This window comes from Sinocyclocheilus rhinocerous, unplaced genomic scaffold, assembly GCF_001515625.1.
Source record: "Sinocyclocheilus rhinocerous isolate Xijiao unplaced genomic scaffold, SAMN03320098_v1.1 scaffold2026, whole genome shotgun sequence".
Taxonomy (NCBI): Eukaryota; Metazoa; Chordata; class Actinopteri; order Cypriniformes; family Cyprinidae; genus Sinocyclocheilus; species Sinocyclocheilus rhinocerous.
Genome location: NW_015624871.1, coordinates 600,106 through 626,156, shown reverse-complemented (window position 1 = coordinate 626,156; position 26,051 = coordinate 600,106). Strand labels below are relative to the sequence as shown.

The window sequence follows — 26,051 nt, the reverse complement described above, 5'->3', positions numbered from 1 at the left end:
AAGAAAGCACAAAGACAAATCAGTTTGCCTTGTCTTAGGTAGGTGAGGTAGTTAAAAGGTTGAGCTAATATTATTAGTCACATTCAACTTTTACATTTAAAAGCATTTTCTTTTTAGATGTGAACATATGAGAAGCAGCTTACAGAGTTGTGCTGTTTCAGGTACTCTGCCGCATTCTCTTCTGCATCTCCTCCAATCTCTCCAATCAAAATGATGCCCTCAGTTTTTGGGTCCTGCAGGAACACCTCCAGGCAGTCAATGAAGTTAGTGCCATTAAAAGGGTCTCCACCAATACCTGAAAGAAAATACACATTGTTCAAAGATCTTTCTGTACTAAACACTCTGTAGACTTATAATAATGGATAATTGATTGCTAGTTTCCCATACCAACACACAGTGACTGGCCCAGACCCACTTGTGTCGTCTGATGTACGGCTTCATACGTAAGAGTGCCCGATCTAGATACAATGCCTGAAAAAAGGGAAAAGAATAGAGCAATATAAAGATAAATTGCAATATTATAATTTAATTTGGACTGTTAATTGAACATTAATTTAGTGCAATTAACTATTACATTAAAAAGATGGCCAACAATTTAAATTTAAATACACTTGAGTACTTAATTGGCAATTGTTCTTACATTACATTAGTTTGATTAATTAATAGGTTTATAATGTAATTAACCTGTCTAGTGATATGACTTGAAACGGCACAGCCCTGCAGTTTAAAATTCCCTGACAGATGAGTGATGATCTGCACCACTCTCTTTTTAGCAGTCTGAACACTGTGCTACGGTCTACATCTGAGTTCATGTTCAAGCAGAGACATCTCATCATCCCTGACATGGTAAGAAACTCTAACAAATCCAATGTATTAAAAAGTGTCCATCTCAAATCCAGACCCTCTAGCTCTGGCTTTGATGCTTCTTTTACGAATGAGAAGACATGAGGTACGCTAGGCTTTTCAAGGATCTCTTAAAAAGTTCTATTCAATCAGCATGTTATGCTCTGCACTGTCAAAATCACCCCAAAAGGGTCTCGCCCCTATTTTGATAGCTCCGCCCCACACATACGTACGCAACCCAGGCAACGATTAGTTCTGTGAAACAAAGCAAAACCAATGTTACACCGTGTCTACACCGGATGCGAGTGGCTCGGCGCGGCAAAATACTATAGAACTCATTACAATCAGTGATGCTGTCTACACCATAGATATATATATACTATACATATCTATGGTCTACACTGGATGCGGTGCGGCACGACAAATCCCCGACAGAAAACTGCTGCTGCGTTCTATTTATGACGTTGACACAAATTTCAAATGATTTTCAATGGTCGCTTTATCGCGTCCAGTGTTGACAGACTTTAGCTGTACACGACAACTGTCGCGTCCGGTATAGACACGGTGTTACTCAACTATCGAGAAGAACCAAAGCAACCTCGGTGTCCGATCATAGGCCTTCCACTCCTTGAGTTCTCTCCAGCACTGGAAAGCTGATCCAATATTTACAAGGGTCCTACTTCTTGCCTTATCGTAAGCCTTCTTTCGGAACAAACGCTGCGGAACTCAGACGTTTTCCTCTTTTGTTTTTTATCCGCCATCTCTATCTTTCTGTCGCTTGGCTCGCTAATGTCCGTCCTGTGCACTGACTGAGCACTCTCTCGTCCGCATCATGAGTAGACACGCCCCTTACTGCTGATTGGCTACAAGTTTGTTTTGGTACTCGGCCCGACTCAGTTTTCTAAAGCGTTTTTGAAAAAATACATACCCCACCTTTAATGTGTCTTTGTTGAGTTAAATTATTCAGTTATTTCAACAACAAAAAATTTCTTACTGACTTCAAACTTGTTTTAATGGTATAGTATAAGTGGTGTATAGCTACCACTTTTCACAATCCAAGGAATTCCAGGTTTCCTGTTGAATATGCGATTTCACTTTTGACACATAACAGAAGTAAAATGCATACTAAATGTGTTTCATGTTGACTTTATACTGGATTGATTTGAAACAGTTTTAATTTTGAGAGAGAGAGACAATAGGCAAAGAGTGGATTCTTTGTGTTAGAATTATAACCACAATTTTGCTAACTTCAACCATATGCCTTCTCTTCAAAACATCATCCAGTTGAGTTTCCAAAAACAAAGCTGTGTCGGTACAAATTAAAAAGAAAATAAATAAATGAATTAAAAAAACAGCTTAAGTGCAACACTTACGTTGATGACACCGGGACAGTTGGGGCCGACGAGGCGGGTCTTGCTCTGGCGGAGCAGCTGGTGTTTGACCCGCACCATGTCCTGCTGAGGGATTCCCTCTGTGATACAGACGGCCAGTGGTATCTCTGCGTCAATCGCTTCAATGATGGCGGCTGCCGCAAAAGGAGGCGGCACGTAGATCACGGTGGCATCAGCCCCTGTGCCATCCTTAGCCTAAAAAACAATTAAAGAATCATGCACAGAACCAAAATACAAATTAGGTCAAAGTCCAATTTGGGGTATTTCAGTTGGGCTTTATGTGAAAGTGTTTAAACTGATAAAGACAACACAGCCGGCATCTGGCCTTTAACACTTCTGTTACTGTTGGTGTCACTTGCTCTAAATAAGTCCCCTTAAAAGTCCCCCAATACCCTCAGAGAATCAGAGCAGCTGTCCAAAGAGTAACTGTGGCTCGCAGGAGACTGTCAGCAGTCACACAGGCCATTACCTCCTTCACAGAGTTGAAGACTGGATAGGCCCATTAAACAAATATTTAAAAATATACTGTGTTTATGTTGTTTGTACATTAATTTGAAGATTGAATGTGAAATTAAAAACTTTAATGTTAGGTGGGATTAAACGCGATTAATTTCAGAAAAATGTGCAATAATAAATGTCATATTTACCTGTGCCCTTAAGCAGAAATATACAGAAATTGAAATTGGAGCACGCGCTGCAAGAACTCCGGAGAGTAACTGTGGCTCGCAGGAGACTGTCAGCAGTCACACAGGCCATTACCTCCTTCACAGAGTTGAAGACTGGCAGACCCAGGTGTGTTTTGCCCCCCTTGCCTGGAGACACTCCTCCTACTAACTGAGAGCCATAGTCCAAAGACTGCTGACTGTGAAAGGTGCCCTAGAGACAGAGAGAGAGGAAACAGAGATCTTTCAACCAAGGACAGAGAAGAATTTGACTTAACGTTCAGCACAGACAGCTTCTATTAACATTAAAGGGGACATATAACAAAGAACCAAATCTTACTTTTGAGTGAAAGACATTGACGTACTATGAAAACACAAAACTTCCTCGACAGTTCAAAAGGATAATTTGTTGATGGTGATCTACACACTGTTCATTCTAAATAAGTAGATATTATAATTCCTAAACACCAGTGGAACTTAAGATATATTAGAGTATAGTGTGTGAAAGTTCACTAAACCTTGAACCACTGCTGGTTGTGAGAAGCATCTGCTGTTCTACAATTCTCAGCGTTAGAAGGAATGGCTGAAGTCTATTTTTAGAAAGTTCAATTTGATCTTAACCATTAATGCAGCACATTTTTTATTGGTTTGTGAACCTGCCAGGCCCGGCTCCAGAATCAAATCCTGCAAGAACTCCGGAGATTTGAGCGGTGAGTGGATTCTAACTTAAACGCCTCTGATTCAAGAAATCAACAGAATAGATATGTCTGTAATTGGCTACATTGCTCAACGCTGCAAAAACACGTTGAAACAGAAATCGATGTCCAAAGCGCAAACCATAACGCACTGGATAGTTTGCCATTAATACAGCTTTAACTGAGGGTGCTTTTGATTTCATTTGAGGGTGCTTAGCACCCCCTCTAGCACCCCCGAAGAACCGGGCCTGGAACCTGCCACAACTGATGTAATGCAGAAAGATGTTGTTATAAAGGATGTTAAAATCTGTACTGAACCCAAAAGCAAACCTGCTGCCAAAGTATGAGCAAACCAGAGTGCAAAGGTGGCACTTCTCAAAAGGCACAGCAGCAAAAAAAAGAGAGACAGTTTTATTTTAAATGTCAGAGAGTGGGTGGAAAATGGCTTTGAAAAAATAAATTAAGAAAAAAAACGTATAAAAATAAAATCGCAAACTAAATGGGCCATAAAAGAAAAGAAAAGAAAAAGAAAAGACCAGTGGTGTGAGTAAAGACATGAGATCTGGATCAAATGAGACACAACACAATAGTTTACTAAAGAAAATGCACATAAAGAGGATTGTCACTTAGAGAGTAGATCCAATTACCTTTGTATCTATAAAAATTCTAAATTGCATGTGAAACTGACATATGACACTGGTTGGAATACAGAGCCCAAACCACTACACAAAGGTAAATCATAGTTTTCAATAATACAAAGAACAGGAAAACCAGCCTAAAAGTGATGCATAGCATATTATAGGCACAATTACATGCTTTGCATGGCTAAAGATTTTTTTTAAGTACATAGATAAATCAATTGACATTTGAAGAGACTAATGCAGAACATGACATAAATAATTTACCTGCATGCAGCCCAGAACATAGACTTACAAACGCAACTTCATTATGTGACGCACTTTAAAATCAATGAAAATGAAATGTACTATTTTCCTATGATTAGGGATTTGAACAGTCAGTGGAAATTGTACATCATGAACTTTAACCTTCATTCCCCACTACATCCATGTTAATTATTACAAATTATTTTGAAACATCGCAAAATCCAAAGTCAAGGGTCGCCCGTACCACGTCAATATCTGCACTGTAATGTTACAAATATAATTAGAACGAATGAGAAATCTGGCACGCTTCCGATCTATTTCCCTTCAGACCGTCCTCTTGCCAACTTTTCTACCATCATTTGTTCTCATGCTTTCATTAACACTGAAGTGCTGTGCTAACTTTGCCATTTTTCCTGCACGCTGCCTCCGTTAACAGTGTGGCGATTAATTTGAGGTATGGTTCGCTTATGTAGCCGAACAGCAAAGTTAATATGCCGCAATGACACACTAGACATTCCTCATCCCTTTCTAATTATAATGAGTGTTCATTAAAACTTAATCTAATAACCCTTTATTACAGAAAAGAGTCGTTTTAAAGAGGGTGAAGGAGAGCGAGAGAAATACAATGAGAGATAGGACATAAATCACAGGGTTAAGAAAAGGAAGGGTATTGGATACTTGAGCCAGCAATTTTAGCATAAAGGGCCTATGGGCAGATGTCAAGAACAATTTAGAAAATCCTCATCTAAAAAAATAAACCAAGAATAGATTGATAGCCAAGATAGATCATGTATAACAGTATGCTTTAAAGTAGTCATATCATATTTTATAGGTCATATCATATTTTATATGAAAATTAAGTAATTAATTAATTACTTTTAAAATGATATGGCCCATATTATTAATTATTACAAATCACTGTACCCTGATTGGTATAGCTATAGCTAAACAGCTATACCCCACTGTACCCTACGATCTTTAAAATTATATATATTATTTTTTTTGTGTGTGTGGTTTCAGAAGCATGCAGGCTTTACATCATATTCATCTGCATTCTGTGGCTCACTGTTTGCAAAACTGGATTTATCCACTTTTAAATATTTTGGGTTAAATAAAATTTTGGCTTTGTCAACAGCATCTGTGGCATGATGTAAATTACCACAGAATATTATTTGGAGTCCCTCAGATTTAAAAAAAAAAAAAAAGAAAAGAAAAAAAGAAAAGAAAAGAAAAGGAATATTATTTGGACCAAGTAATTAAAAAAAAAAAAAAAAAAGAAAAGAAAAAAAGAAAAGAAAAGAAAAGCGCATCAACATGACATTTTGAATGTCTGAATTTTGTTATCAAAATGACAGAATTTGAAAGCTGAGACTTTGTTTCATAGTAAGAAGAAATAAAGCACAAAGCTTATTGTGATTATTGGATGTCACGTCACGTGCGCAGCATGTTTAGCGAAGTCTTGACCATGCATAAACAAAAAACATTATAGACAACCTTGGTTCATCAAAATTAAAAACGAGAAAGCAATATTGCTAATCCAGCACTACCATCCACACAGCTGACACGTTTACCTGTCATGTGTCATTTAACTATGTTATGTGCAAGAAACAGACACTGACACAGTCAAAACTCACCATCGGAGAAGCTAGCTAATTAAGAGAAACTTATTAAATGCCACCGTTTCGGTCAACTATTTTTGCCCTCCAAAACTGTTGACCGAAACAGAAAATTCATTTCCGGCTGATTATATTATTATATTTTTGGTTGCCGAAATTTCAGTGCATCACTACTTTTAAACCATTATGGTCCGTTATGGTGAGCAGCTTATCAAGTTTAAATACAGTGAGATTTACTGTTTTGCTCAGCCAGTTTACTCTCACTCAGGCAGGCCACAACCAACGAGATTGTGTACTAATTGTGTTCCAATTAGTAACCAAATGAAAAAGAGGTGAATCCAGACCTTTTCATTTGGGCAAATGCAGGGTGCCGTGGGGAACGCAGACTGTGGCTACACACCTGTTTTCCTGTGAAGCCCTGACAGATGACCTTAGTGTTCTTGTTGATGTAAAGGTTCTTCCTGCTGCCAGTATAACAGTGTCTCACCCCAGCCTGCTGCACTGCGAATACAAACACAACAACAGTGGAATAAGAACCAAGAATCAGAAAATACATCTAAAAGTTTATTAACTATTTAAGATGATTTTTTTAATTCTTAGTGAAGCCTGCATGACCAAATGTTGCTGTTTGGATTTTATATCCGTCTTCGTAATATTTGGGTCCTACTGCCTGCAGTTTATTTATTAATCTGTCACACTAAATGCAAATGTTTGACCTGTAGGGTTACAACAAAATTAAGTCAGGAAACTCAAAACAAATCTGCAGCTTTTGAAGTGAGCTTGGCAGCTACATTAGTATACTTGGTCTAAGCTTCATTCACATTACTCTATATGTTCCCTACATGGTCTGATGTCCAAAGGGTATGACCTCAAAAAAAGACAGGGGTCAAACACACAACACCAGCTGCAAAGCACCAGCCTGAACTACAAATTCCAATATGTTTATAAGTGATCAGCGAAGACTTAGCTCCTGAATTATGTAATAGAAGAGAAAGCAGAGAATATGACTTCAAAGAAACAGCCTATTGACCACAACTGGATTAGATGGTCCGTCCACATTTCTCTTGGTTAAAGTTCACTTTAAACCACTCATAGACAACAAGTTGCTTATCTACTCAATAGCAAATCTATTTTGAGTGAATTCCTACAGATGTGAAATAAATGCAACAATACATACACTGTAATTTCTGTTTAGTATACTGTTGGTTCTGAAAAGGTATAGTATGCAATATATCGCACTGAGAGAGAAGTTAATCAACACTACTTTCTGTGAGTGAAAATTCCCTTATTGACAGACACTTGAATTGGGCAAGACTGGAAGAGTTAACAGAGAACCAAAATATTCAAATATGGCAATACTCACAGATTACAGCAAACTTTTTGACCATTTTGATTTTCTATTATATTGCTTTTAAGAAAACACACACACACACACACACACAGCTTGTCACATTAGTCCTCATGCATCAACCTGTCAACATGCGTTCAGCAAAATGATAAAGAACACTGTCATCCTAGTTGAGGATGAATAAAATATTGATCATAACTGTAGCAAAGACATAGACTGTCATTTCCAAAAATGAATAAGCACTTACATCAAATGATACTGCTGTCAGTCTGCAACTTTTCAAGTTCATTAACACTGATCTTTTAAATGATTTATAATAAGTTAACCTCGCGATGAGTTTGAAGTGAAGCATATTTACCAGTAAAGGTCACGTTTCAGAAGTGCACTGTTAACGTTAAATATGTTACACTTGGTGCTGTTATCAAGCATTAGCATTAGCTAACTGTGTGTTTACTGAAAATAATAAAGAGATAAATGACTCTCTCGTGTACAGTAGCTGATGGAGCAATGTCAAAATGAAGACAGCGATGTGTTTCAAATGTAACAACACTCGTGTCAGTTTTACTTACAGAGCAACCGGGCAAACAACCTGCTATGAGACATCTTCGGTCATTCACCAATGACACCGGACAGACATGGACCTAAACGTCAGCGCACATAGTAGTCCTGCTAGATGCCTGAAGAGAAAGAAACGCCTTTATAGGGCGTAAATAACACGTACAACACACCATATAATTAAATGTGACTTTAGAAATAAATTTAGCTCGGCGTTTTAAATTAATCCATGAAAACGGACATTATTTTCTCAAAAGCGCAAGGAATGCTGGAGAATGTTGTTCTTTCATGACTGCCTTGAATAATAATGTAATGTTAATGTAATGTAATATAACATAATAATTAATCGGATTATATATAATCAACAGTAAATTATTATTATTATTATTATTATTATTATTATTATTAATAATATTACTCTTTGCACCATTATTACACCACAGAAAGTGACACTGTACACTGTATCCATTTGTATCCATATTTAGATTTTATTATTATTTTTTTATAAACGACTTCAACGTGTAGAATAGCGGATGCAGTAATGTCAAAACAAAGACAGCGATGTGTTTCAAATGTAACAACACTCATGTCTGTTTTACTTACAGAGCAACCGGGCAAACAACCTGCTATGAGACATCTTCGGTCATTCACCAATGACACCGGACAGACATGGACCTAAACGTCAGCGCACATAGTAGTCCTGCTAGATGCCTGCAGATATATAAACGCCTTCATAGGGCGTAAATAACATCTAAAAACACACCATAGCATTACATGTGACTTTAGAAATAAATTTATCTCTGTGTTTTAAATTAATCTATGAAAACGGGCATTATTTGCTCAAAAGCGCAAAGAATGCTGGAGAATGTTGTTCTTGCATGACTGCCTTGAATATATAATATAATATAATATAATATAATATAATATAATGTTACTACTATTCTTTGCAGCAAGTACACCACAGAAAGTGACACTGCATCCACTGTATCCATTTGTATTACATATTTTGATTTTATTTTTGACAGCAGAATTTTTTTTTCTTTTAAATTTTGCGAGAAAAACTGGAAAAAGAAAAGAAAGCAATTTTTTTTAATTTAATTTCAAAGCAGATCCATATTGTTTAATCTCGTTTATAAACGTAATAAAATATGGCTTAGCTTTGGTTCATTTTCTCACATGAATATGATACTTTCCAAGTAAAATAAACAGAAGCATGATCAAATAATATTGCAATCAATATTATCATGTACAAAAATCTAATTACATTATGCAATTTGTTATGTAATAATAACCCAAATATTATTGAAAAGTTAAAGACATCGGTCCAAAAAGTAAAATAAATAAATAAATAAAAATCTTGAATGCACACGAAAAAGTTTCTTTTGCAACACCATACAATTTTCACGAATTTCAATATATAAATTAAATCGTTCAAATACTTTTAACAGGATATCTCTAACTTTATTACTTATGAAATATTAATTTGTTATTGTCCACTCTTTTTCTGTACAACTGAAAGTAAAGAGCCATTAAAACTAAAAGCAAGTGGCGCGGTGAAAGCAGCCAATCGGGCGCAAACAACTCTGCAGATGCTGATTGGTTGACGCTTTCACTGCCCGCCGTGAACTTACGCTTATTCACGGTCACAGCTACGTATATTCTTCCAGCCTTGAGTAGCCCCACTTCAACGAGCAAACGGAAACGACTACGCAAGTGACGTAGAATGTCCCAGGAAATATCCTGCTGTGTCTCAATTAGAAGCGCAGAAAGTCATTCAAGATGGTGTTAGAAAGTATCTCCAAGATTATCAAAACGCAACTTCCAGCCTACCTTAAGAATCTACCCCTTCCAGACACAATCGGCGGCTTTGCGAGACTCACAGGTATGTGTTTTATCATACTAAATGTCAAGCGTAGGTGGAAAGTTCAGTTAATCGCGCATGCCTGCATAGAAAGACGCTCAAACAAGTCATAACTAATTAATTGCTTGGAAAAAAAACAGTTATTGAGAAGATACTCAAGATGCAGTGCCTCATTGCACAAGTGGTTCTACTTTCGTATACAAAATATCCACACCAGTGAGTCTGTTTTAGAAATGTGAAGAACAAAATAAGCAGAGCATCTGACAGCATGCTTTGCTTTATTATAGTATTATAAAAGATGGTACAATAAATGCACAACTATTTGCATCTGTAAATGTGTTAAAGTAACTGTACAGACACCTAAATTAACCCATCATCAGGGTCAAGCAACGGACATTGTGTAACGCAATAGTTCATGACAGGTTCGTTATCACTAATGCACATGTGTGCAAGTATGTGTGTTAATCATTAGATATTACTTTATCTGAAACTTATCACACTTATTTTTCCACAGTAAGTCGAAGATCCCTCACTAAGTGGATTGTGAGGAGTCATTGTGATAATTAAGTGTACAACCTAAACTCTGATGACTCTTGATTGTGTCTCAGTTTCAGAGTGGTTGCGGCTCCTGCCCTTATTGGGGATTTTGGCTCTGTTGGGTTATCTGACCATCCGGCCCTTCCTGCCCAAAAAGAAAAAGCAAAGAGACAGTCTAATAAATCTGAAGATCCAAAAAGAAAACCCTAAAGTGGTGAATGAGATCGACGTAGAGGACCTGAGGACTCCAAATGTTTGCTACTGCCGATGCTGGCGATCTAAAACGGTAGGAGGTTCGATGCCTGACAAAAAGAGAGAGAATATTTTTTGTAGAAAAACAGTTTAATTGAATTTAAATGGGTAATATCATGAGAAACTGTAAAGTAGATCAACGTACTGTGAACATATACTAAAACAGCACCAAAGTCAAGTCAAATTATGTATAGCGCTTTTCACAATACACATTGTTTTGAGCAGCTTTATAGAAAATCATGATGTTAATGTTTTTAATATCTTAATGCATTAGTCACATTTAGCAGATTAGAGCTGGACGGTGATACAAGCAATCAAACAGTAGGGAAAATGGACATGGAAAAACTAAATCCAAAGTCAAGTCAAATTATGTATAGCGCTTTTCACAATACACATTGTTTTGAGCAGCTTTATAGAAAATCATGATGTTAATGTTTTTAATATCTTAATGCATTAGTCACATTTAGCAGATTAGAGCTGGAAGGTGATACAAGCAATCAAACAGTAGGGAAAATGGACATGGAAAAACTAAATTGTGACTTATTGGCACAAAAAAAAATACATTGATTAACATTATAATCGGATCAGAGGGAAAACGTATTATAAAATAAATACAAATGTATATGTCCCCTTAAAAAAAAAAACTTTAGTGAAACTATTAATGTGCATGTGTAAAATGAAAAAAAAAAGTGTGATTTTCTCCTTCCTCTTTGTAAGTGTAATTTTGTCAAAAGCCTCAGGGTGCCTAAGAACCACTCTCTCTATCAGCACTTAATTTGTTCTTTCTTATCTTGCAGTTTCCTGTTTGCGATAAATCACACATAAAGCATAACGAGCTGACGGGAGACAACGTTGGTCCACTTATTCTTAAGAAGAAGACTCTGTAGCCCTCCTGCTTTGGCCCATATTAAATACATATTTTCTCCACTGAAAAACCTACTGTAATTTAGTTTGTTGTACTTACCCAAAACTATTTCCAACTTTTTATTGTGGTGTAGAGACGCATAGAGCTGTAAATTTTGACTTTAATGCTCAAGATATCGTGGTTGATCTGTGAGATTAATTGGTGACACTTTACAATAAGGTTCCATTAGTTCATGTATTAACTAACATAAACAAACAATGCACAATACATTTATTACATTGACGAAGATTAATAAACAATGTTGCTTAATGAAAATACAGCTGTTCACTGTTAGTTCATGTTAATTCTCAGTTTATTAACTAATGTTAACAAGCACAACTTTTGATTTTAATAATGCATTAGTAAATGTTGGAATTAACATTAACTACGATTAATAAATGCTGTAGAAGTATTCTTCATTCTTAGTTCATGCTAACTAAAGTAGTTAAATAATGTTAACTAATGAACCTTATTGTAAAGTGTTACCGATTAATTACTTTTTATACTTGGCAAATGTAGTAGATTTAATGAAAATACAGCTGTTCACTGTTAGTTCATGTTAATTCTCAGTTTATTAACTAATGTTAACAAGCACAACTTTTGATTTTAATAATGCATTAGTAAATGTTGGAATTAACATTAACTACGATTAATAAATGCTGTAGAAGTATTCTTCATTCTTAGTTCATGCTAACTAAAGTAGTTAAATAATGTTAACTAATGAACCTTATTGTAAAGTGTTACCGATTAATTACTTTTTGTTACATTGCTCTGGTGTGTTTACTTTTTATACTTGGCAAATGTAGTAGATTTTTGTGTGCAATATAACTTGGCCATAGGCAAAAATGGTGATTATCCTCACTGATCAGTCTTTGTGGCCATGAGAGTGTCTTTTCTATTCTTAATCTGTATCTAGATTCAGTTTTAACATTAAGTTGCCTTTTACTTTTACTGTTGTATTGTCATGTGATAAAACATGCGTTTGACATTTTATGAGACAACATAAAAAAATCAAATACTTTTAACTTTTCAATGTGAAGTACATTATTGGGATTAGTTTTTGTTGTTTTTACTTATTTGTCATTTTCTGCAGAATTTTTCCCAAACCGACAAGAGTTCTACAATGTTTGCTAAATTATTTTAAGGTTTCCAAGTGCAGGATACTAAATTTGACTGGTGTTTGCATACATAGACATTTCACATTGCATTAGATTGTAACAAAAGCTTTGGTCAGAGCTATTGTTATACATTATTCATATATTACAATATTTATCATAATATAAGAAAGAAACGTGGCCTCTTTTTACTTCCACCTGAACCAACATGCTGCAACAATTACAATTCATAATACCTGTGCAGTCATTCCTATTCAAAATAGGTTGACAATCCCTTGGTTCTTTTTTTTGTTGAGTGCCATGTTTCATATTTGATGGCTCGTGTTCATAAGTGTTTTCATAAAAATTACATTTGTATGGTAACTGGAATGTGCCTAATGACTTTTGTAAAATAAAAGGTAACCAACTTATTTTACATCCCTGATTTTTTTTAAACTCTAAAAAAATGCTGTTTTTGTTGTGCTTATTTGTTGTTTTATTCAAAAAGTGTGATTGACGGATATGTGATGCCATCCCAACAGTCTGCTTGTTTTTTCTAAGTTTCTGTTTCTTTTGTGTACTTTTCCTAAAACAAACAATGGTGTAACTACCACACCAATGCTTGAAATGTCTTCTTAGAAAGTAACTGCTGCTTATTTACATCTGATTTGCTTTAGATGATATAACAAGATATGCTTTCAGATATGAACGGGGGGTTTTGCCTGTCATTTACTAAAAAGGCAAATGTCATTCATTTTCTGCAGCAATACATCTACAAATAAACTACACATGCACCATAGAAATGAAGTTATTATATAAAGATGACGATATAAAAATAAGGTCTTAAAAGTAGTAATTTAATTGCTTAAATTAACAGTGACTGCATGAATCATTACAATTACTGTAACAAAACCACAACACAAAACCTTGTAAATTTCAAGCAGTAAACATAAACCACTAACAGTATTCACAAGATAAGTTATATTGCCAATGCCCTTTCTCATGACTCTATATAACATTCAAATATACATTTCATGAAAACAATCATATGGATAAAAACACTTAAATATGGTTCATAGAAAGTAACATGACGAACTGTGCAATGCTCAGGCAAATGTACGATTTGTCATTCTACTACTACTAATAAAAAATCCTTCTTTAGGTTCTAAAAAGTACTTCCACTTTAAACACTAAATGTAACTGAGCTCCGACGTGAGCACAGAATTTTTACAGCAGTATTTGATTGTATGTGTAACAGGGCTGACAAGATACCTGCAAAAACACTGCTCAATCTCAGAATGCAGATCCATGACTGTGTTCGGAATAGTTATTACCATACTACTCCTACTATTACTGCAGTATATAATATGCCTGGAATACTCCGATAAACTACTACATTTGCCAAAATGTAACTCTTGAATGAAATACTCTTTATCCTGTAACATACCCAACGTATGAATTCAAAGAAACCTCTTTTTCTAGCCTCATTATTTGATCAGAATGTTAAATATTATTTTTTTAATAAAAAAAAAATCAATTTAAAATAACCATCGCCATCCATTGACAATAGCAAAATAAATAGGCATGTATTATACTGAACATTTTCCACTGTCCATTTCTTTGTTTCGGGGCTATTAAAACTAAATTAATTTAACATTAAATTAATGACCAATTATGACTTTTTAATGCATTTTATGTCACAGCTCACGATAGTCACTTGTGAAGGCTTTTGAAACAATTTTTTTGATGCATCAACATCAGACATTATGTTGTCAATGTCATTTTCAATTATTTGCAATTAATGATATAGTTGTCTTTTTAGTTCATGCCAGTGTAAGCCTAATATCCATATACTTTAAGAATGTATTTACACATTATATAGGGAATCATATAATCATATAAAATTCATATGTGGTTTCTCTAAAGGTTTTGAGGACTTTGACATATTATATTATATTATATTATATTATAAGACAAGCTGTGCATATAAATATAAAAATATAGAAGGGCTTCATATAGAAGGGTATAATATAGAAGGGTATATTCCATTACGAACACAGTCATGCCGGCACTGACCACTACACGACTTTCAGTAACGCTGACATGCAGTCACTGCAGACTCATCTGTAATATATCTAATGTAAGAAATACTATCAACACAAACGTAAGCCAGTTAGAAAAAAATAATAGTGTTTTCATCCACCTTGGAAGGTAAAAAATGAGAGTTGGGTTCCTTCATTTAAAAAAACATTGCCTGTCACTTTTGCAGTCTGACTTCAGAGGGTCGCAGCAATGAGTTTGAGAATCCACTTTGAAGACAAAAAGGATAATCAGCAGCCTTGGATGTCGGGTTGTCACTTCCCAGAAGCATTCCAGAAACATCACAGGGCACTCTCGTAAGTCACCGGGGTCCCCAATGCAGATAAAGCACCTTGGCTGACCGCTACAATTCAGAAAATGACAAGTAACACAAACATACACATTAATTTAACACAATGAAAAATGTTAGTACCAAGCAACTGTTAGAGAGATTTCAGTTACTTATTACATCTATTTATACTATTTATGAACAGAGTATATAAAAAATATGTACAGTAGGCTAGTTATAAGAAGGGTTCATATCATATTTTCACACTAAGCAGGTTTATGAATTTGAAGTAAACTAAATCTGGTCTCATAGAAACTGAAGCATTTTGTGTTTTTTTTAACACATTAGCAAAGTGCAATAGCCAGCATTGTACAAACAATAAAGCAAACACAGCGTGAAACAGGACAAAGGGTGACCTGCCAGCATGCAAATTCACCAAGCTGTGGTGATGCATTTCCATGTGCATCTCATGTCGCATGTTTATCAAAATAGATTAGCTGCTATATATTTTTGGTGGCAAGACAACTGCAGAAATCTACTTTAGTATTATTTGCACAGCTATGCAGTTTAGATCGGACCCTTAATGCTGTTTCACGCATACCACACAAATAGCACTTCTCATGTAAGAGCGACTAATGTTCATGTTGCTAAGCTAACGACTAATGCTGCAAGAAAGAGATTCATTGCGGACATATACATACTGTACATACATGTATGTGTATATACAATTTTTTAAGATTTTTCCATGTTTTTGAAAGTCATCTCATGCTTAATACCCAGTCTGCATTTATTTGATAAAAAAATACAGTAAAAACAGTAATATTGTAAAATAATTACAATTTAAAATACCAGTTTTCTTTCTTTCTTTTTTTTTTAGTATATTTGCATATTTTAACATATTTAGTAAAAATGTAATTTATTCCTGCAATGGCAAAACTGAATCCAGTGTTCTAATATATTTTATTTGTAAATACAATATTTAAATATTACAAATTATGTTTAATATTACAATAATATATATTTAATTATTAAATATATATACATACATTTAATTAATAATATATATTTAATTATGTTGTAAACAAACCTGTTTACAACATAGGGACTACCAAGGATCGTCTAGCAGAAAGATGACATGGAATTAAATAATTATTTAATGACAATTTGTGTTCTTAATATATTATATTCTGACCATCTTATGAAAGCAATTAGGCACTGATTCCACCATGTCTCTCAGCTACAAAATCTTGGATAAAAATATTTACTAGAACCACTAGTTCTTGGTTTGGCCAATATGTTCTAATCTTTATTTAATTAATTGTTTAAAATCAATCAAATGATAAAAACATTTTTCAAAACATAATTATGTTTCCTGACCAATTATTATTTTTTTTTTTTATCCAAGCAAAATTTTTGTGCCAACTGTGACTTCAGAATCCTGCCAATGATTCCTAAAAATGTTGCCTAGGTGGCCAGCTCACTAGGTTATACATATCTCACCCCACTCAGTGTTCTTTGGTTTCTGCAGGAGTCGAGGACCGAGCAGGCTGATGAGGAGCGCTCCAACAGGAGCGGTGATGAGAATGGACAGCACAGCCACAGTGAGGACGTCCATGCCATACTTCTGCAGCTCAAGGTCATTCTTGGAGCGCGCCATGTCCAGAGCTGTAGAGCCTATAGCAGCCTGACACCAATCACACAGCATTCATAGGGATCTCATATGCATTTCATTTTGTGTCATTTAGCTCACACTTGTCTAAAATACCTAGAAGGACTGAGTAAAAGATAAAGGCACAGTAAAAAAGAGGGTCTATTTGTTAGACTCGACAAGTATACCTGTACTGTTGCTTTAGGCATCCAGGCTAGAGTGATGAAGACTTTCTCTTTCAGGTTAAAGCCGGCTCGCAGTACCACAACAAAAGTGATAAGCAGGCGTACCGTGAGTGCGATGAACAGGGCTGCTATACCCAGAACTGAGGACACATTACATTTGAGTTGATCAACTTCATCGGCTCAATCAGCTATTTTACTGAAACATGACAACAGAGAATTGTCAAACTGGGAGTATGACACTCACACACAGTCGTGACCTCCAAAGATGTAATGATAACCTCAGCGCCGATGAGACCAAAGAGAAGAGGCTGGAACACATGCCAAAACCTCTCCACCACTGCTTCCACTGGAGCCTGAAACACACATAGACACTGAAACTAAGACATGTGATCTAAGAAAATAGGGAGAAAGATCTATTAGTACTGACACAGAGAACAAGAATGCATGTAAGGTCTGAGTTAAAACAAATACATTTTGTTTTACGCTCCAGATATACTCTTTTCAAAATTATACATTGATTTAACAATGCAAGTCTAACATGTAGTCTTCGTAAAAATATATATGTTTTACATTTGTAAACATTTAGTCGACTAGTCTCGCACATCCCCCTAGTGTGTTTGGAAGGAGTGATTCAGACCTTAGCATTCCCCCAGCCTATTCCAGCCACAAACGTCAGCACCAGCGAACAGAGTCCTCCTGCGCCAGGAATCCCAGCCACGTTACAGCCAAACAAAGCAAACACGGCCAGCCCCAACAACAGGAAGGAACGCTTCAGCACGAGATTTCCCTGCGTGGTAAGATAAAAGACACAAATCACCAACAACCATGAACACTTTTAACCTGACAACATCAATTTTTGAATCTCAGCATGTACTTCTCAATCATAAAGTTGTAGCTCACGTACCTGGTCTCTGCTGGGGAAGTAACGTAGAAAGTACCCTAGGGCCACACCAGTGACCGCGCCACCCAATACCTCCAGTGGTCCCCTCAGCACATTTAACCACACGGTGCCTGCAGAGGGCGAAAGAAAGACCACTAATATAAAATGGGACCACTAACACCAAGGAAGTCCATAAAAGTCCGGGAGCTACTTCGGAGTCCCGAAGGCCCAGGCCTCTGCCGTTGTGGGAAAGCCAGGAAGAGAGTGCGGAGGGGTGGCATCAGGCAGCGGGTTCGGAGAGCAAACAGACTGCCGCTGCCACCTATGATTCTCTGCAACTCTCGCTCTTTAAAAAAATGGATGACCTACGCCAGCAGGTGGGAGCCTGTTATGAATTCCGTGGGTCTGGTCTAATGGCTTTTACTGAAACGTGGTTTGGGAATGATGTGCCTGACAATCTTATACAAATTGAGGGTTTCTCCCACGTACGATTGGACAGAGATGCAAATTCAGGTCAAACTAAGGGAGGGGGTGTGTGTATCTATATAAGAGACAGTTGGTGTCGTAATATTGCAATTAGAGAGAAAATATGTAATCCTGATCTCGAACTGCTGTGCGTTACCCTGCGACCACATTACCTGCCTAGGGAATTCACTAACATCTTTGTGTGTCTTGTATATATTCCACCAAGCGGGAATGCCAATAGAGCAGCTAAGCAGATTATGGACTGTGTTCACCACCTTCTCCAGAGTAAACCTGATGCACCTATGCTGATACTCTGTGATTTTAATCATTGTAGCCTGACTAAAACACTGCCTGGTTTTTTATCAGGTGTCCGTGATGCTCAAAAGGACCTCAATTTCCAAGCGGGCAGAACAGGACTTGTATACATCTAATACAAAGAAACTGTGGAATTCAATCAGACAGATGACCAATATGGACATATAAAGGAAGCCACTGTCTGCGAAACTGCTAGGCCCAATGAACTGAATAATTTTTATTTGCGCTTTCATACAGATAATGACAATGTTAAGGTATGTATGGCAGTTTTAGAGAATGTAATTTGTGATATGAACTCGGACAGAATTTTAATTGAATCACATGCTGTTACTAAGATCTTTACAACTATACACACTAACAAAGCCACGGGCCCAGATAATATGTCCACGTTTGTGTTAAAGACTTTTGCTGAGGAGTTGTCATCTGCCTGGCATAAATTATTTCAGTTCTCTATAGATACTCATACTGTGCCGGTACTGTGGAAAAAATCTGTTATCATCCCGGTACCCAAAAAGGGGTGCCCAAAAAAATGCTGTTTTTGTTGTGCTTATTTGTTGTTTTATTAAAAAAGTGTGATTGACGGATATGTGATGCCATCCCAACAGTCTGCTTGTTTTTTCTAAGTTTCTGTTTCTTTTGTGTACTTTTCCTAAAACAAACAATGGTGTAACTACCACACCAATGCTTGAAATGTCTTCTTAGAAAGTAACTGCTGCTTATTTACATCTGATTTGCTTTAGATGATATAACAAGATATGCTTTCAGATATGAACGGGGGGTTTTGCCTGTCATTTACTAAAAAGGCAAATGTCATTCATTTTCTGCAGCAATACATCTACAAATAAACTACACATGCACCATAGAAATGAAGTTATTATATAAAGATGACGATATAAAAATAAGGTCTTAAAAGTAGTAATTTAATTGCTTAAATTAACAGTGACTGCATGAATCATTACAATTACTGTAACAAAACCACAACACAAAACCTTGTAAATTTCAAGCAGTAAACATAAACCACTAACAGTATTCACAAGATAAGTTATATTGCCAATGCCCTTTCTCATGACTCTATATAACATTCAAATATACATTTCATGAAAACAATCATATGGATAAAAACACTTAAATATGGTTCATAGAAAGTAACATGACGAACTGTGCAATGCTCAGGCAAATGTACGATTTGTCATTCTACTACTACTAATAAAAAATCCTTCTTTAGGTTCTAAAAAGTACTTCCACTTTAAACACTAAATGTAACTGAGCTCCGACGTGAGCACAGAATTTTTACAGCAGTATTTGATTGTATGTGTAACAGGGCTGACAAGATACCTGCAAAAACACTGCTCAATCTCAGAATGCAGATCCATGACTGTGTTCGGAATAGTTATTACCATACTACTCCTACTATTACTGCAGTATATAATATGCCTGGAATACTCCGATAAACTACTACATTTGCCAAAATGTAACTCTTGAATGAAATACTCTTTATCCTGTAACATACCCAACGTATGAATTCAAAGAAACCTCTTTTTCTAGCCTCATTATTTGATCAGAATGTTAAATATTATTTTTTTAATAAAAAAAAAATCAATTTAAAATAACCATCGCCATCCATTGACAATAGCAAAATAAATAGGCATGTATTATACTGAACATTTTCCACTGTCCATTTCTTTGTTTCGGGGCTATTAAAACTAAATTAATTTAACATTAAATTAATGACCAATTATGACTTTTTAATGCATTTTATGTCACAGCTCACGATAGTCACTTGTGAAGGATTTTGAAACAATTTTTTTGATGCATCAACATCAGACATTATGTTGTCAATGTCATTTTCAATTATTTGCAATTAATGATATAGTTGTCTTTTTAGTTCATGCCAGTGTAAGCCTAATATCCATATACTTTAAGAATGTATTTACACATTATATAGGGAATCATATAATCATATAAAATTCATATGTGGTTTCTCTAAAGGTTTTGAGGACTTTGACATATTATATTATATTATATTATAAGACAAGCTGTGCATATAAATATAAAAATATAGAAGGGCTTCATATAGAAGGGTATAATATAGAAGGGTATATTCCATTACGAACACAGTCATGCCGGCACTGACCACTACACGACTTTCAGTAACGCTGACATGCAGTCACTGCAGACTCATCTGTAATATATCTAATGTAAGAAATACTATCAACACAAACGTAAGCCAGTTAGAAAAAAATAATAGTGTTTTCATCCACCTTGGAAGGTAAAAAATGAGAGTTGGGTTCCTTCATTTAAAAAAACATTGCCTGTCACTTTTGCAGTCTGACTTCAGAGGGTCGCAGCAATGAGTTTGAGAATCCACTTTGAAGACAAAAAGGATAATCAGCAGCCTTGGATGTCGGGTTGTCACTTCCCAGAAGCATTCCAGAAACATCACAGGGCACTCTCGTAAGTCACCGGGGTCCCCAATGCAGATAAAGCACCTTGGCTGACCGCTACAATTCAGAAAATGACAAGTAACACAAACATACACATTAATTTAACACAATGAAAAATGTTAGTACCAAGCAACTGTTAGAGAGATTTCAGTTACTTATTACATCTATTTATACTATTTATGAACAGAGTATATAAAAAATATGTACAGTAGGCTAGTTATAAGAAGGGTTCATATCATATTTTCACACTAAGCAGGTTTATGAATTTGAAGTAAACTAAATCTGGTCTCATAGAAACTGAAGCATTTTGTGTTTTTTTTAACACATTAGCAAAGTGCAATAGCCAGCATTGTACAAACAATAAAGCAAACACAGCGTGAAACAGGACAAAGGGTGACCTGCCAGCATGCAAATTCACCAAGCTGTGGTGATGCATTTCCATGTGCATCTCATGTCGCATGTTTATCAAAATAGATTAGCTGCTATATATTTTTGGTGGCAAGACAACTGCAGAAATCTACTTTAGTATTATTTGCACAGCTATGCAGTTTAGATCGGACCCTTAATGCTGTTTCACGCATACCACACAAATAGCACTTCTCATGTAAGAGCGACTAATGTTCATGTTGCTAAGCTAACGACTAATGCTGCAAGAAAGAGATTCATTGCGGACATATACATACTGTACATACATGTATGTGTATATACAATTTTTTAAGATTTTTCCATGTTTTTGAAAGTCATCTCATGCTTAATACCCAGTCTGCATTTATTTGATAAAAAAATACAGTAAAAACAGTAATATTGTAAAATAATTACAATTTAAAATACCAGTTTTCTTTCTTTCTTTTTTTTTTAGTATATTTGCATATTTTAACATATTTAGTAAAAATGTAATTTATTCCTGCAATGGCAAAACTGAATCCAGTGTTCTAATATATTTTATTTGTAAATACAATATTTAAATATTACAAATTATGTTTAATATTACAATAATATATATTTAATTATTAAATATATATACATACATTTAATTAATAATATATATTTAATTATGTTGTAAACAAACCTGTTTACAACATAGGGACTACCAAGGATCGTCTAGCAGAAAGATGACATGGAATTAAATAATTATTTAATGACAATTTGTGTTCTTAATATATTATATTCTGACCATCTTATGAAAGCAATTAGGCACTGATTCCACCATGTCTCTCAGCTACAAAATCTTGGATAAAAATATTTACTAGAACCACTAGTTCTTGGTTTGGCCAATATGTTCTAATCTTTATTTAATTAATTGTTTAAAATCAATCAAATGATAAAAACATTTTTCAAAACATAATTATGTTTCCTGACCAATTATTATTTTTTTTTTTTATCCAAGCAAAATTTTTGTGCCAACTGTGACTTCAGAATCCTGCCAATGATTCCTAAAAATGTTGCCTAGGTGGCCAGCTCACTAGGTTATACATATCTCACCCCACTCAGTGTTCTTTGGTTTCTGCAGGAGTCGAGGACCGAGCAGGCTGATGAGGAGCGCTCCAACAGGAGCGGTGATGAGAATGGACAGCACAGCCACAGTGAGGACGTCCATGCCATACTTCTGCAGCTCAAGGTCATTCTTGGAGCGCGCCATGTCCAGAGCTGTAGAGCCTATAGCAGCCTGACACCAATCACACAGCATTCATAGGGATCTCATATGCATTTCATTTTGTGTCATTTAGCTCACACTTGTCTAAAATACCTAGAAGGACTGAGTAAAAGATAAAGGCACAGTAAAAAAGAGGGTCTATTTGTTAGACTCGACAAGTATACCTGTACTGTTGCTTTAGGCATCCAGGCTAGAGTGATGAAGACTTTCTCTTTCAGGTTAAAGCCGGCTCGCAGTACCACAACAAAAGTGATAAGCAGGCGTACCGTGAGTGCGATGAACAGGGCTGCTATACCCAGAACTGAGGACACATTACATTTGAGTTGATCAACTTCATCGGCTCAATCAGCTATTTTACTGAAACATGACAACAGAGAATTGTCAAACTGGGAGTATGACACTCACACACAGTCGTGACCTCCAAAGATGTAATGATAACCTCAGCGCCGATGAGACCAAAGAGAAGAGGCTGGAACACATGCCAAAACCTCTCCACCACTGCTTCCACTGGAGCCTGAAACACACATAGACACTGAAACTAAGACATGTGATCTAAGAAAATAGGGAGAAAGATCTATTAGTACTGACACAGAGAACAAGAATGCATGTAAGGTCTGAGTTAAAACAAATACATTTTGTTTTACGCTCCAGATATACTCTTTTCAAAATTATACATTGATTTAACAATGCAAGTCTAACATGTAGTCTTCGTAAAAATATATATGTTTTACATTTGTAAACATTTAGTCGACTAGTCTCGCACATCCCCCTAGTGTGTTTGGAAGGAGTGATTCAGACCTTAGCATTCCCCCAGCCTATTCCAGCCACAAACGTCAGCACCAGCGAACAGAGTCCTCCTGCGCCAGGAATCCCAGCCACGTTACAGCCAAACAAAGCAAACACGGCCAGCCCCAACAACAGGAAGGAACGCTTCAGCACGAGATTTCCCTGCGTGGTAAGATAAAAGACACAAATCACCAACAACCATGAACACTTTTAACCTGACAACATCAATTTTTGAATCTCAGCATGTACTTCTCAATCATAAAGTTGTAGCTCACGTACCTGGTCTCTGCTGGGGAAGTAACGTAGAAAGTACCCTAGGGCCACACCAGTGACCGCGCCACCCAATACCTCCAGTGGTCCCCTCAGCACATTTAACCACACGGTGCCTGCAGAGGGCGAAAGAAAGACCACTAATATAAAATGGGACCACTAACACCAAGGAAGTCCATAAAAGTCCGGGAGCTACTTCGGAGTCCCGAAGGCCCAGGCCTCTGCCGTTGTGGGAAAGCCAGGAAGAGAGTGCGGAGGGGTGGCATCAGGCAGCGGGTTCGGAGAGCAAACAGACTGCCGCTGCCACCTATGATTCTCTGCAACTCTCGCTCTTTAAAAAAATGGATGACCTACGCCAGCAGGTGGGAGCCTGTTATGAATTCCGTGGGTCTGGTCTAATGGCTTTTACTGAAACGTGGTTTGGGAATGATGTGCCTGACAATCTTATACAAATTGAGGGTTTCTCCCACGTACGATTGGACAGAGATGCAAATTCAGGTCAAACTAAGGGAGGGGGTGTGTGTATCTATATAAGAGACAGTTGGTGTCGTAATATTGCAATTAGAGAGAAAATATGTAATCCTGATCTCGAACTGCTGTGCGTTACCCTGCGACCACATTACCTGCCTAGGGAATTCACTAACATCTTTGTGTGTCTTGTATATATTCCACCAAGCGGGAATGCCAATAGAGCAGCTAAGCAGATTATGGACTGTGTTCACCACCTTCTCCAGAGTAAACCTGATGCACCTATTCTGATACTCTGTGATTTTAATCATTGTAGCCTGACTAAAACACTGCCTGGTTTTTTATCAGGTGTCCGTGATGCTCAAAAGGACCTCAATTTCCAAGCGGGCAGAACAGGACTTGTATACATCTAATACAAAGAAACTGTGGAATTCAATCAGACAGATGACCAATATGGACATATAAAGGAAGCCACTGTCTGCGAAACTGCTAGGCCCAATGAACTGAATAATTTTTATTTGCGCTTTCATACAGATAATGACAATGTTAAGGTATGTATGGCAGTTTTAGAGAATGTAATTTGTGATATGAACTCGGACAGAATTTTAATTGAATCACATGCTGTTACTAAGATCTTTACAACTATACACACTAACAAAGCCACGGGCCCAGATAATATGTCCACGTTTGTGTTAAAGACTTTTGCTGAGGAGTTGTCATCTGCCTGGCATAAATTATTTCAGTTCTCTATAGATACTTATACTGTGCCGGTACTGTGGAAAAAATCTGTTATCATCCCGGTACCCAAAAAGGGGTGCCCTCGCGAGGATAATGATTAAAACATTTAAGAGGCTTATGTTAGAAAAGTTACGTACAGATGTGGAGCCATTGCTTGATAAATATCAGTTTGCTTATACAAAAAAATCGAAGCACAAGTGACGCCATTGCAACAATAATGCATCTCATTTTGAAGCATCTTGAATGTCCGACTGCATATGCCAGATGACTTTTTATTGACTTCAGTTCAGCTTTTAACGTAATACAGCCACACATTCTCCTCTGTAAGCTAGCCCAGGCAAAGGTAAATCCTTTTTTAATCAAGTGGTTACATTCTTTTCTGTATGACAGGCCACAGCAGGTGAGGTTTAATTCTGCTTTATCTGACATAGCAGTATGTAGTACTGGCGTCCCTCAGGGGCGAGTATCTTCACCATTTTTGTTTACATTCTATACAAATGACTGTGTCAGTGTGGAGCCAAATCAATACATAGTGAAATTTTCTGATGACACCATTCTACTCAGTCTGCTAACAAAAAACTCTAATTTGAACACCCATCATGCAGCGGTAGAAAACCTTGTGGCCTGGTGTGATGCACATAAACTGCAGATTAACATAAATGACCCTGTGGCCATTTATGGCCATGAGATCGAGCAAGTGAGCTCATTTAAATATCTTGGAGTTCACATTGATAGCGATTTGGGCTGGCGCACACAGGTGACAAGTGTCTGTACCAGAATCCACCAGCGCCTTCATTTTTCGCATAGACTTAGACTATTTGGCGTTTGTAAACATATTATGTTGATTTTCTACAGAGCAGTGATTGAATCGATCTTTAGGTATGGCATGACTAGCTGGTTTGGTAATTTAACAGTTACATCTAAAGCACAGATCTCCAGCTTAGTTAGGACAGCGGGTAAAACTATGGGTACTCCCGCTCCCCTTAATCCACAGGAGCTGTTTGAGCAGGCCATAAGCAGACAAGCTAGAAGTATCTTGTCTGACAATACACATGTGCTTTACCCTGAATATAGGCTGATGAATTCAGGGAGGAGGTTTAGGGTCCCATTGTGCAGGTGCAATAGGTTTAAACATTCTTTTATCCCGTTGCCAATTAAATTTTTAAATGATCAAAAGGGAATGTATTC

General features: G+C 36.5%; 4 protein-coding genes across 6 annotated transcripts in view; 1 reads left to right on the top strand and 3 right to left on the bottom strand.

Annotated features, from left to right (window-relative positions):
• Positions 1 to 8,113, bottom strand: part of LOC107746879 (succinyl-CoA ligase subunit alpha, mitochondrial-like) — a 17,666-nt gene extending 9,553 nt beyond the window's left edge. The window contains exons 1-6 of the mRNA XM_016561209.1: positions 8,009 to 8,113; positions 6,492 to 6,592; positions 2,994 to 3,110; positions 2,217 to 2,429; positions 388 to 535; positions 144 to 295 (exon numbers count right to left, since the gene is read on the bottom strand). Coding sequence (XP_016416695.1) covers positions 144 to 295; positions 388 to 535; positions 2,217 to 2,429; positions 2,994 to 3,110; positions 6,492 to 6,592; positions 8,009 to 8,042 — 765 coding nt within the window. The 5' untranslated portion in view covers positions 8,043 to 8,113. The remainder of the gene's footprint in view (positions 1 to 143; positions 296 to 387; positions 536 to 2,216; positions 2,430 to 2,993; positions 3,111 to 6,491; positions 6,593 to 8,008) is intronic.
• A 1,559-nt stretch (positions 8,114 to 9,672) lies between these two features.
• Positions 9,673 to 11,880, top strand: LOC107746991 (CDGSH iron-sulfur domain-containing protein 2-like). The gene is made up of 3 exons (XM_016561365.1): positions 9,673 to 9,876; positions 10,464 to 10,678; positions 11,442 to 11,880. The coding sequence occupies exons 1-3, from the start codon at positions 9,774 to 9,776 to the stop codon at positions 11,529 to 11,531; spliced, it is 408 nt and encodes a 135-aa protein (XP_016416851.1). The 5' UTR covers positions 9,673 to 9,773; the 3' UTR covers positions 11,532 to 11,880.
• Positions 11,881 to 14,628: 2,748 nt separating this feature from the next.
• On the bottom strand, positions 14,629 to 18,004 carry LOC107746870 (mitochondrial sodium/hydrogen exchanger 9B2-like). The gene is made up of 7 exons (XM_016561203.1): positions 17,978 to 18,004; positions 17,748 to 17,897; positions 17,481 to 17,630; positions 17,088 to 17,196; positions 16,847 to 16,983; positions 16,511 to 16,694; positions 14,629 to 15,085 (listed from the first exon to the last, which is right to left on the bottom strand). Exons 1-7 carry the CDS (start codon positions 18,002 to 18,004, stop codon positions 15,024 to 15,026), a joined length of 819 nt encoding a protein of 272 aa, XP_016416689.1. The 3' UTR covers positions 14,629 to 15,023.
• Positions 18,005 to 19,366: 1,362 nt separating this feature from the next.
• Positions 19,367 to 26,051, bottom strand: part of LOC107746792 (mitochondrial sodium/hydrogen exchanger 9B2-like) — a 12,890-nt gene continuing 6,205 nt past the window's right edge. For 2 of the 3 annotated variants that reach the window (XM_016561086.1, XM_016561095.1), the window contains 6 exons: positions 23,667 to 23,773; positions 23,400 to 23,549; positions 23,007 to 23,115; positions 22,766 to 22,902; positions 22,430 to 22,613; positions 19,368 to 21,004 (listed from right to left, as the gene is read on the bottom strand). In XM_016561086.1, the coding sequence (XP_016416572.1) occupies positions 20,943 to 21,004; positions 22,430 to 22,613; positions 22,766 to 22,902; positions 23,007 to 23,115; positions 23,400 to 23,549; positions 23,667 to 23,773 (749 nt within the window). In that variant the 3' untranslated portion in view covers positions 19,368 to 20,942. Of the gene's footprint in view, positions 21,005 to 22,429; positions 22,614 to 22,765; positions 22,903 to 23,006; positions 23,116 to 23,399; positions 23,550 to 23,666; positions 23,774 to 26,051 lie in introns of all 3 variants that reach the window. The other variant, XM_016561102.1, reaches the window with a different exon arrangement.